The sequence below is a fragment of the Lissotriton vulgaris genome, chromosome 2_1, assembly GCF_964263255.1.
Source record: "Lissotriton vulgaris chromosome 2_1, aLisVul1.2, whole genome shotgun sequence".
Taxonomy (NCBI): domain Eukaryota; kingdom Metazoa; phylum Chordata; class Amphibia; order Caudata; family Salamandridae; genus Lissotriton; species Lissotriton vulgaris.
The window spans coordinates 1,980,996,933-1,981,009,025 of record NC_141687.1 but is presented as its reverse complement, the minus strand read 5'-3'; the positions used below and the strand labels follow the sequence as shown (position 1 = coordinate 1,981,009,025).

Sequence of the window (12,093 nt, the reverse complement as noted above, 5' to 3'; positions counted from 1 at the left end):
CTCACTCACCCTCACTCACCCACCACTCACCCACCACTCACCCACCACTCACCCACCACTCACCCTCACTCACCCTCACTCACCCTCACTCACCCTCACTCACCCTCACTCACCCTCACTCACCCTCACTCACTCAGTGCTACAACACATATTGTGTTGCAATAGGTGTCACATTTGCGAAAGATAAAACTATTGGCATTGTAAATAACAAAGCTATTAATTTCGCAATTTTCTAAACAAGCACATAAATGAAAAATGTGTCCTTTACAATACCAATAGCATTGCTGTGCTTCTCCCCCCTGCTGCACTCTCCTGCTCTCTGAGATGTGGCCTAACGACCAGAGCTGCCATCTATGTCACGTAAATACAAAACATGTTGCATTCCAAATGCTATAGGTGTCACATTCGCAAAAGTTATAACTATTGGCGTTGTAAATGACAAAGCTATCAATTTAGCTATTTTAAAAACCAACAAATAAATAAAATATTTGTCATTTACAAGACCAATAGCTCCAACTTTTCTAATGCGAGACCTATTGCATTTCCAATGCTTGTTTGCTTGGTCCAGCTGGTGGCTAAAGAAGACAGATTTTGAGCGTTTGATTTTCCTAAAGTAGGCATTTCTCTTGTTAAGCGTTTTAAGGTGCAGTGCTGAGGGGTCAGATCTCCAGGTGCGCTCAGCCATTCGCATAGCACGCCTGTCTTCATTGAGTCTACCATCATACCAGGGGTTCGAGTTCTTGGTGGAGACTCTCTTCAGTTGCAGGGGGGGCGGCTTCGTTGACTATTGAGTTCATAGAATTTTCATTGATGAAGAAAGTGATAATGTGGTGGTCTGACCAGTCACAGGGTTGGATCTCCCCCAGTTAGGTAGTGTCCTCTTTGGCAATGATGAGGTCGAGGATCGAGCCTTTGTCGTGTGTCGGGCTGTTGCAGATTTGGGCTAGGTCAAGCGCATTAAGGAAAGATTTGAGACCGTTCACCACTGCGTCTTTCTGATCGTTCCAGTGGAGATTGAAGTCACCCAGGTAAATTTGAGTGATCTGCCGACCGGCGTTGGATAAGATCGTGTCCATGAGTTGTTGGGTGAAGGTGAGGTTGTCCCCGGGCGGGTGGTAGATGACATGTAGAGAGCATACAGGTTTGCCCTCGCTCTAGATATCAAGGCAGAAGAGTTCACAGCAAGTGAGGGAGGGGGAGGTGACTTTGGTAACGGAGAGGTTGCTCCTAAAAATGCATGCGATTCCCCCGCCCGTCTTACCGGACCTGTCGAGTCTAATGATGTGGTAGTTGAGGGACTAGTATGTCCATTATAGGTGTAGAAGTTTCAGTTAGCCACGTTTCAGTCAGAATGGCTAGGTCAAGATCCATTGATATGATGAGATCCGCGATGTCGGAGGAGTGTCTCGGGGCCCATCTGCAGTTGAGTAGGATGCATTTGAGTCTGGGGGTGAGAAGGGTGGTCGAATGTTCTAGAGAGAGGGGGACTTTTCTGAGATTGGGGACGGAACTTCTGTTGCTTGGAGTGGGGGGGGCCTAAGGGGATTTGTGAAAATTGTGGGTATGGGGTGGTGTGTGTTGGTTGTGTGTTTTAAGGTACCTGGGACATATGAGCGGAGGAGGGTGCATAAGTTGTGGCCCGAAAGGGTGTTGAGGGCGCGACGGGGGCAGCAGGTGTGATTGCGAGCGGGGATAGAGGGCCAACGCGGGGATTATTGATTGAGAGGGTCTGTGAGGCGGGTGGGCGACTTGTTGAATGAGCAGGTGGTGGTAGGTAGGGGGTGTCTGGGGTGTGTGATTAGAAGTTCTTTGATGGTGTGGAGATCATCTTTGACTTGTAGGAGGGTGGATATAATCATGTCCAGAGTTGGATTGGGGAGGGAGTTGGGGATGAGAGCCATGGGCGAGTGGTTGAATATGGAGCTAGAAAGGGAATTGGGGAGGGGTGGGAGGGATATGCTAGCGTAAGTGCAGGGCTCTGCGGTAATAGTAAGTGGGGTGACATTCGATGGGTGGGACAAGTTGTGGGTGAGGGGTGTGGATGAGGTAGGGGGGAGGTTGGAGTCATAGGTGAGGACGCTGGTGGGAGGCGGCGCAGGTGGGTTGAGGGATGAGTGTAGGCTGGAGACGGCGGGGTGCGAGGAAGGTAGTGGGGGCTGAGAATGGGAGGCGAGAGAGGAAGGGGGGTTAAGCGTACATGTAAGTGCATGACTGCCCGCTTTCTGATCTTTTTGTTAGGCGCCTTGACACCTTCGGGTTTTAGTTTGCGCGGTACAAGATGAAAAAAAAAAAAAAAGGTAAGGGAGGTGGTGTGTTTTTTGAGTCTAGTTGGGAGAGTGGGGTAGTGGGGAGAGAGTGGGGGGGAGATAGGGTGGGAGGTGGACCTGCCACGGGGCGGGGGGATAAGTTCAGGGCGGTGGTGGGTTCTGCAAGATTCGTAGGAGGTGTGAGGTGGGGGGTAGGGAAGGGGGGGTATGGAGGCTATAAGAGGGGGAGTGATCTTCGCCAGTGAGTAAGGGGGGGTGGACACGTTGCATCGGGTGGGTGACTGACTACAGCGCTGGGAGGATGGGAGAGTTGTGAGTCGTTCAGCTGTTGTGATAGGTTTGGCATGTTAGATTGAAGATTGGAAGTGGAGGCTATTGTGTGGACTGAGGTGTTAGGAATGGATGTCCGCCGGTTGGAGATGTATTCACTGAAGGTGGGGAACAGATTGTCGAGTAGGTTGTGGTTCCTATCAGTGGATTGGAATAGGATGGTCCCGTTGTTGTAGATGGTGATGGTGGCTTTGCCTGGGAAAACTTGGGATGGTGTGACAAAGCGTTAGGCCATGAGCAGATTTTCAGGTGGAGGAGATAGTGAGAATGGAGAGTAACGCTCTCCTCCACTGTGCGCTACGTAGAGTGTAGAGAATGATATCGGTGCTCGTGGCTCCATTGATCAGTGAAAAGTAGGTGTCCACAAACGGTGTTTCAGGGTGGGCCTTCAGGAGGTTGTGTTTGAAGCTTTTGGCGTTTTTTTTGGTGAGCTCGAGTGGGTAGTTAATTTTGTATGTGTGCTTGCCCATGGTGGAAGAGGTGTAGGTAGACGAGGGGGGGGGTGTGCGTGGGTGAGTGAGAGAAGTTACAGGGCTGTAAGAGTGTAAAGAAAGAAAAAAAAAATGAGGATAGCCTTAGGTATGGGCAGTAGATGAGGATGACTAGTCTAAGATGGCCGCCAAAGTGGAGGAATAGTCAAAGATGGACGCCAAAATAGCAAATAGAGGGACAAGAGTAGTAGTCCTTTGTCTATTGTAGTGATTTACAGAGTTTAGTTTCCCTTTCTACTCTGGGGTAGGCCGAATTAGTCCAGCTTCCATGTTGCTTGAAGGGGAGGAGAGAGCTCAGCTTCTATGCTGCTAGATGGTGAGGAGAGAGGCTTATCTCTGTTTTGCTGATCCCTGACCGCGTTGGTATGTAGCCTCATGGTCATCTGGTGGGCAGAGGGGGCGATTTATGGCTCCAGTTTATGGCCCCAGCCATTTTGGACAATGGAAGGTGAGAAGACCGCAAAGCCCGCAAAAATAAATAGCATGCAGATACCAGTTTAAGATTCCGGGCAGAGAGTGAAAAACCGACATGAGTATTTAACACCTTGGCTGCTAGGCGTTTTCCCCCTCCTGTGCTGAAAATTCCAATTCTTCTTTATTCATGACGAGCTCAGCTCGTCATCAGCACAGCTCAACTGTGCATCATGACGAGCTGAGCTCGTCATGAGCATCGAAAGGGTTAAAGTAATAATTTTACGTGCAGATACCTTCCGGGTATTGCATTCAATTTGGAAGCATATCTTGGTGGGGGCAGTGATACGGTAGCATCATTCAAAAACATGGTGGGGGTTACTTGTGTTTAGATTGAGAAGGTAAATTTTGCACCTTCAGCACAACCTTTTGCTATAATTGAAATGTAATTTGAGCAGGCAGGTGACAACACTGATGTCTATGTATAATACAAACCTAAGTCACTCTACATGATGTCTGTCTTAACCTAGGAAAAGGCACTACCAGTCTAAAGTGCCCTGTTATTTTATAGTATGCGTGCCGCCCTGCAGTACGAACATTGTCTGGAAAAGGAAATTGTTGGAAAGTGGGTTATTGGTAGGGGCAAATGTAGGTCTGCCACTGGCAATAAGGCCACTAACACATGATAGGACTCAGCATAGGTCTTAGAAAATGATTCCTTTGCTCAACCCTTGGTAACGTGGCTGCGAGCAGACAGGCTTAACTTCAAAGACAGGTATGTAAAGCATTCAAAAACACCATTTCAGTAAATAATTAAGACACCACACCAAATAAAAATCCAACACCAATTTATAAAAATAGGTAATATTTTTATCTTTTAAATGACACCAAAACTAAAATAATCCACTGTAGGGAACCAGAGATATGAATTTTTAAAGATTAGTCACTTTCTAGTGCTTAGAAACCAACAGTGCCCCTTAAGTCATTTCGTTTTCTCTGTCAGGGACACACCTTTATAAATTGTTCTGAAGAATTCTCACCACTGTAGTGGACTGCCTTCTTCAGCAAGCAGGGTCCAGTCAGAACACCTTCCTGGCGTTCTGCTTGCGGGTCCAAAAGTATCCAACACGCTATCCAAGGTTCTGGAATCTCCAAGAGGGTCCTTGAAAGTGTGAAACTTCAATTCCGCAATCCACTTGAACAAATCCACTGGTACTCCAGTCTTTGAATTCTTTGTGGGACTGTCCAGGTGAGCTCTGTTAACCTTTAGCTTGCAGGGAGTTTCCACTCTGGAGTCTTTTGGCAGCAATAGACGGTGCATTTGCATGTGGGCGAGGGAGACCAGGCCAAACACCCAACCTACCACAGGCGCCCATCTCCCTGCGGACACTAAATCCACATTTAGTTTTATATTTTGCTGGTACGGCTGTATTTCACACCTGATGGTACTGCAACACTGTGCCAACTTATTCGACCAAGTTCATACCAAATGGGGGCTGCAACACTTAATCAGCAGTATGTGTGTGTGTGTATAGATGTGTATAGATGTGTGTGTGTATATATATCCACACAACAAAGTTGCCCAATTTAGAGAAGCCTCTCAGGTAGCTCAACCCCCTCCCTTGAGCATGAAGTAGCAGTTAAAAAGGCATGATGACGAGCAGTAACTAATCACTTTTGCCTATGAAGAAATGCGCTTTGCGAATGAAACGCGTCGGGCATCTTTGTACTGCCAGGTGAAGATTCCTGCCCAGCGCTCTAAGCTTGCTCCGAATAAAAACACTATTTGAAACCTACCTGATAATATATATTTTTTCCGGCCGGCAACAGCAGAGCACAGCCATGCCTTCACAATGCAGTATTTTTGCCAGTCTTGCCATACGTGTTTCGGTGACATTTCCCCTTGATCTCTGCTTGGCTGTGAGGAAAGGAATAGTGTTGCCCTTAGGTGATTAAGTAGTGATAGTTCTTAGTGCCGCCCATAAGGACGTGGCTCCGCTGTGTATTCTGGTTGCAGTAGTTCGAGTAAAGTCCTTGGTGGATACTGCTGTGCCTTAACCTCCCAAATTAAATTTTCCATTGGGTCACTGTTTACAGCATGGCTTGCCTACTGTTTCACTTGCGCCAAACTGAAACAGGCACGTTGCTCCGTGAATGTGTCTCCCGATCAGAGGCGCACGGACCTGCTCAGCCAGCAGTAGGGTGTTTCCGTGACCTGAGCATGCCACTATATATCCAAATGAGTTTTGCTCACAAAAGGAAACTCCACACCCGACGTATGATTTCGCCCTCTTTTATTCCGGCCGGCAACTGCAGAGCACATCCGTGCCTTCACAATGCAGTATTTTCGCCAGTCTTGCCATACGTGTTTCGGGGACATTTCCCCTTGATCTCCGGCTTGGCTGTGGGGGAAAGGAACAGCGTTTGAGTAAATTTTTAATATATACTTTTTTAGTTCTAGATGGTGCAAACTAGACACAAAGAGATCGGTTATTGGAGAGCTTTACATGAGCACCAGTTTCGTTACTGATCGACTCATTCATTCATTTTTGTTAGGCACTGGGAGATTAAGTGATTTGCCCAGAATCGCCGGATGTTGAGCGTCGCTGCAGAGACTCTCACTTGGTTCCCCAGCTGCAAGGTCAGCCGCTCTAGCCATAAGGCTATATTCTCTCCCACTACTTCACGCTGCAACTGTACTGGATCCTGTGGGTAGAGGGGGCGGGGTTGGTCTGTTGTGTGTGTGTGTGTGTGTGTGTGTGTGTGTGTGTCTGTCACTCTAATCTGCTTCGTACGGATGGACCAGTCCTACAGGTCTGAAAAGGCTCATTTTGGATTGAAGATGCACTTTGTTTTTTATAAAAGTGGACAGATGTGTACCAAATGTTTGGCGTACTCTGCTAAGATCAAGCATGCCAATTTAAGTATATCGCTCCTGAGGTAAAAACGTAATGTGTTCGAGTTGGATGCGGTAGGGGGGAATGTTAATGCTGGGTGCAAGATGTGCGGAAATGCGTCTTCCCAATTGTAGCTCAGATTGTTTATTTTTGTTTGCGCCTATAACACAAACCTCTGAACAAATTTACATCAAACTTGCCATGCAAGTAAAACTTTACTCAGAGCATGCTTGCCACATTTGACTTGTTTTTTTAGAAAGTTGGTGACGTTGCTATAATTATTTATAAAATTGCAAATCATGACTCGTGCCACCCTTATGTGCCCGACTCTAAGGGAGTCTGATGAGTATCCTGGTACATGAGAAAGTGGATTTGCACAACAGGAAAATCCGAAATCAATCACACCAACTCACTTTAAGGGACCAGATTAGATTTCCATTTTGGTCACTTCCAAAATGGTTTTAAAGGCGATAGTTGAATAATCATGCTATATTGGGGTTACATATTATTACCTTGGTGTCACCGGCATTGTGTTGCCTATATTGGGGTTTTCCAGAGTGATGAGATATTTTTTGACATAACTGAAAATGCACCAAAGTAGTCACTACTGGTAATCTTGCACAGAGGGACCACTAAGATTACTTGTCTAATGTGATCTCTATTATTACATTACAGCACAATTTAGATTTGTTAGTAGCTGTTGATTACTTTTATTGAACTTGAGTAGCTCCTATGGCAAGGCAGGTTTGTTCAGAATTACTTGGGTGAATAACTTTGCATCACTGTCAATTATGCTAATATTCCTACCTGAGGTGAGGTTCTCAAACTTGAAAAAAAAAAAGAAGTATTATGGTATAGTGACCCGGTTTTCTGATTCTATGAAGACTAACTTGCAGCAATTTACTTTTGAGTACAATGTAATACAATTATGCTACAAGAGCATCTCTTAGACCCATAGGAACCTGGATAATATCCTGGTTCACATAGGTATCTTATGTGATACCTAAGCCACACTGGGAGCTGCACCGACGCCCACTAACCACGCACGCAACCTGGGAGTCATCCTAGACTCCGCTCTGTCTATGACCCAGCAAGTGAATGCCGTCTCCTCCTCCTGCTTCAACACCCCACTCTGGCTCCGCAAGATCTACAGATGGATCCCACCGGCACCAGAAAGACAGTCACCCAGGCCCTTGTCACAAGCAGACTGGACTACGGCAACGCTCTACACAGGAACATCAGCCAAACTCCAGAAACTACTACAAGGCATACAGAACGCCTCATCCTTGTCATCCCCAGCCACATCACAGGCCACCTGAAAGACCTTCACTGGCTCCCCGTCAACAAGAGGATCACCATGCCCACAAAGCTCTCCACAACACCGGACCAACGTACCTCGACGACCGACTCTCCTTCAACTCCCTGAACCGCCAGCTGCGCTGACCTCTCCCTCGTCACCGTCCCCCGCATCTGTCGGGTGACCGGCGGTGGCAGATCGTTCTCCCATCTCGCCGCAAAAAACCTGGAACACCCTCCCTATCCGCCTATAACAGACCCATGACCTGCTGGCCTTCAGGAGACTCCTCAAGACCTGGCTGTTTGAGCAGGAGCAGCACCTCGCCCACAAACCTGTCTGGTGGTGGCAAGCTGTCTACAGCCAGTCTGTGACCACACCAGGGTTGGTAGTTTCAGCGGACACCTGAGGTGCGCTCTGAGTACATGGTACATTAAATCCCACACTGGCATCAGTGGGGGTTTATTGAAAGGAGTAGTTTGGTACTAAACACTCCTGGGTTCAGAGATGCTGGTGCTGAGTAACTAGAGCGGTCTAGTTTCAAGCCCTTGTTCTCTCTATGGCTTCCATGACATCTACAATATCTAAGAATGGCCTTAAATATAGTAGGGGCATATCTGTTCAAGCAGAAATGCCCACGCCTGTGGTATAATGCACCCGGTTTTATGGCTGGGAGGCCTGCTAGAGGGGTGACTTAGCGACACTTTAGGCAGTAAGCCATGTAGAATTTGTTGTTTGTGTCTGCACCAGGCCATTCACGCTGCAGTGGCAGTTTGCATGACCTATAGAACCCTCTGCAGTCACAATACCCTGGGTACTATGGTGCCATTTACTTAGGACTTATAGGTGGCCTGAAGGGCCTATTGTCTAATAGTTTTTACAGAAGAAGCACTGGCTTAGGAGACCTCATTGACAGGGACCCTGTGCACTACAGTCGAAACCACATCAATGTCAGGGGAAAAAGTGGGGGCTAACCATGTTAAGAGGAACTTTCTCACAACCCACTAGGCCCAATATGTTCTGGCACATTCTTGGAACAAAACTACAAAATCGCAACGAATACCACTTTTAAGCGGAAATATATTTTTTTATACATAGCAGTGAAACCACATGCGTTCAGTCATAAGGACCGGCCTCAAAACACCCAAAATGTGTAGCATGATAATATTTTTTTGATTACAGGTGTGCCAGATAGACGTCCACCATTAATCCATTTTCAGCGTATTTATTGCCTTGTTCACCTGCGCAATTGAGTGCTTCTTGTTAGTAAATTCTTCATTGTTTTGGTTCTCTACTGGAATGTTCATTTGGTCCCTTTGGAAATTTGAAAAGATGTCTCCAAAATGTATGATTGATGTTTGCAACTGTACATGTTGCGTTAGTCACCACACCAAAGACTAATCTGGCAGAATTGCTTAGTATCTTTTTTTTGTATCCACCGCACCTTTTGGTTTCACCCCATTTTGTTTCCTAAAACTATTTTTTTATTGAACTAGGGTATACATTTTTGGGCTTCTCTCTTTTTCAGCATTACTTCAGTCAATTACTTTGTGCTTTTCCTTGCAAGTTGACCAAACGGTTTTCCTTGCTTAGGTGCTTCATCCTTCAGGAGGTTGAAGCTTATATTTTTTATTAATGTAATTGTGGTGATCTGCAGGAGTAGTTTGTGATGCTCACTTGTTGACACTTTGGAAAACGATAACTATCCCTAGGATTTCTTGGCTTATTACCCTGCTACCTATGCCTGGCTCTGTTAGCGACTATTGAGCAGGAGTCTCTCTCCCCATGAACTTTTTATCTTCAGGTATCTGAATATTTTGAGTGACCTGTGTAGGACTGTGGTTGCTTTCGAGCCTCCAGGTTGTTACGGCTTGTTTTGAAAGTAGCCCAGCTGCTTCACACTGGTGCATGTAGCAAGTGCAGGGACCCTTATTGATAGCAAACACATTAACTTGCTCACTTAGCTTCATGGCATTCAAATCTCTCACAGTTAATACACTAAGTGAGCTTTTAAAATGATATTATTGCCTCTTTGTGAGAGCTATGTACAACATGTATCTTTGTAGACCCAACTAACTTTTTTATTTTTTTATTTAACAATAGAGCATTTGTTACTAAGAGCCTCTGTTATTGGTAAATATGTCTGATAGTAATGCAAATGTGCACCAATCTCAGCCCAAAGTAATCTTCTATAATATCCTAGTATGCGATTGCAACTTATATCTCAGAAAATTCTAAGCAAATACAAACCTAGAAATGGCATTTCAAAATCTTTTTTATAACCAAAATGATCATTTAACAGAAGTATTGGCTAGGGCTCTGTTCAATATGTAGAAGTGGCACAGTATCTGATCCTAGCCGGTTCTGTTTGATCTCAATGCGTTACCTTGTACAAATTAATATTTTAATTGTGCTTCACTTAAATTGAAGCCCCTGGACATGAGCTAAAATGTTGTATTACGAACTGCTTGAAAAAGTGGAAATTTGTAAAGTGATGTTAATATTGAGAATGTGTTGAAGTAATTTATTTCTCCTATTGTAGCTTCTGCTTGATTGACTGTTTTGGTTCCTGAACTTTACTTAACATGAGTTTTGTTTTTGTTAGAGGAATTATCTTGTTTCGACCTGCACACTTAGCCAACAAATTTGAAGACAGCTCCGTCTCATATGCAGAAGATAAAATTTCCAGTAACAGGATTAAAACGTTCATTCAAGAGAACATGTAAGCTCAGCATTTTGTATTTCTTAGTACTTCCAATGGTAATGATTTCTAAAATTTGGATTTTGTTTTGTACAGCTCTCTGGTTCTGACATTTTTCTGTTTTACATTGTATTTGTCCATACTAATATTTGATTCTTGTGACAGAGTTTTGAAATGTACTTTGCAAAGCTGTGTAAATTACTTAGGACATTCGTGCTTTTTGTTGCATGCCATCTGTCCCTGTAAACAAAGTATTTAAAACATTTTTTATTTGCATTTGTTTCTTGTAGTTTGGGTATCTGCCCTCATATGACAGAAGATAATAAGGATCAGATCCAAGGAAAGGACCTCCTGGTTGCCTATTATGATGTTGATTATGAGAAAAATCCAAAAGGCTCCAACTATTGGCGTAACAGGTAAATTTTCTGTTGAAAATCTATCAACTCAGTCAGACTGGAGGGTTTGGTGTTTTTAGGTCTAGCTTAAGGGCAGCACACATGTAATGCTTGCTCTGCCAGGCATGCTGTATCAGGGTATGCTCTTGAAGCCCCACCCACTCCGCCCATATTTGTCATTGGCTTATGTTATTACCCTTTTATAAATGGTGGCTTCTGATTCGTACATAGGCTTGTTAGTCCCTCCTTTGTACCGCCTTGACTTCACTTGTAACCTCCCATGAGGACTGGCCCTTTTACTTCGGTTACACGGTACTCTTTACAAGTTGATCACGATTTCCTTTAATGTTCGTCCCCTATGTCACCCACGGCATCATAGCACACGCCCGCTTTGTTTTAAATAGTTAATACATTTTAATTAAAATTCACTGTGGCTGCTACCACATTCTCCCCCGATCCCTGGATTTGCAGCAGCTTGTAATGTGTTAGCAGCGCGCCATGTACGCTTTCACTGCGGCTGCCCCAGCACTCCAGGGATGCTCGCAATGGTGGCTGCTTCTAATGTGTTAGGAGCCTGCCATGCTCACTGACTCTCTCTGCATACGTAACACTGACAATGATACCCAGAGCTCCAAAGGTACATTGTTACTCTTGTTGTTTTTACTTGCAATTAAGAAATTACTAGGCTTTCATCTCAGAAATGACAGCGCCAGGCGCACTTTAACTTTGGCTGCCACGCACTCGCGGGATGCCGGCAATGGCGACATCTTGTAATGTTAGCAGCATCTTCACTGTGGCTATCTACCACCCTCCCCGGCAGTCGTGAATGCCAGCTGCTTCCAATATGTGAGGAGCGTGCCACGCTCGCCTTGGCATCTGTAACGTTGACAATGAAACTCAGAGCGCCAAAGGTACATTGTTAACTGTTTTTGTTTTACTTTCCATGTATATAGCGCACTAGTTCGCTTTCAGGATGAATTAATAAATTACGCTTTCATCGCAGAAATGACAATTATCGCAGATAATGCAAAAGCATATACATTAAAAGTGGCCAGGTATTCTCAGAAGTGAAGATGTGCTAGAGATGGTAAAGGAGTTGAGAGAAATGTAAACTTCCTTCATGCCACAAAGGCGATAGAATTGATGTATGTACATACGTAGGTATATAGGTAAATAAGAGTATGTGTATATATCCACATCATAAGTGCCACACGGAAACTTTTAATGACTGGTGCATCCAAAGTGAGCGTGGCCTCGCAAACCAATTCAAACCAAGTTTCATTGGAACAAACCAGATCACTCAAGTT

At 45.0% G+C, this 12,093-nt stretch overlaps 1 protein-coding gene across 1 annotated transcript in view; it reads left to right on the top strand.

The window, feature by feature from the left end:
- PDIA3 (protein disulfide isomerase family A member 3) overlaps positions 1 to 12,093 on the top strand; it is a 141,144-nt gene that overhangs the window by 32,083 nt on the left and 96,968 nt on the right. The window contains exons 6-7 of the mRNA XM_086958188.1: positions 10,296 to 10,412; positions 10,682 to 10,807. Coding sequence (XP_086814314.1) covers positions 10,296 to 10,412; positions 10,682 to 10,807 — 243 coding nt within the window. The remainder of the gene's footprint in view (positions 1 to 10,295; positions 10,413 to 10,681; positions 10,808 to 12,093) is intronic.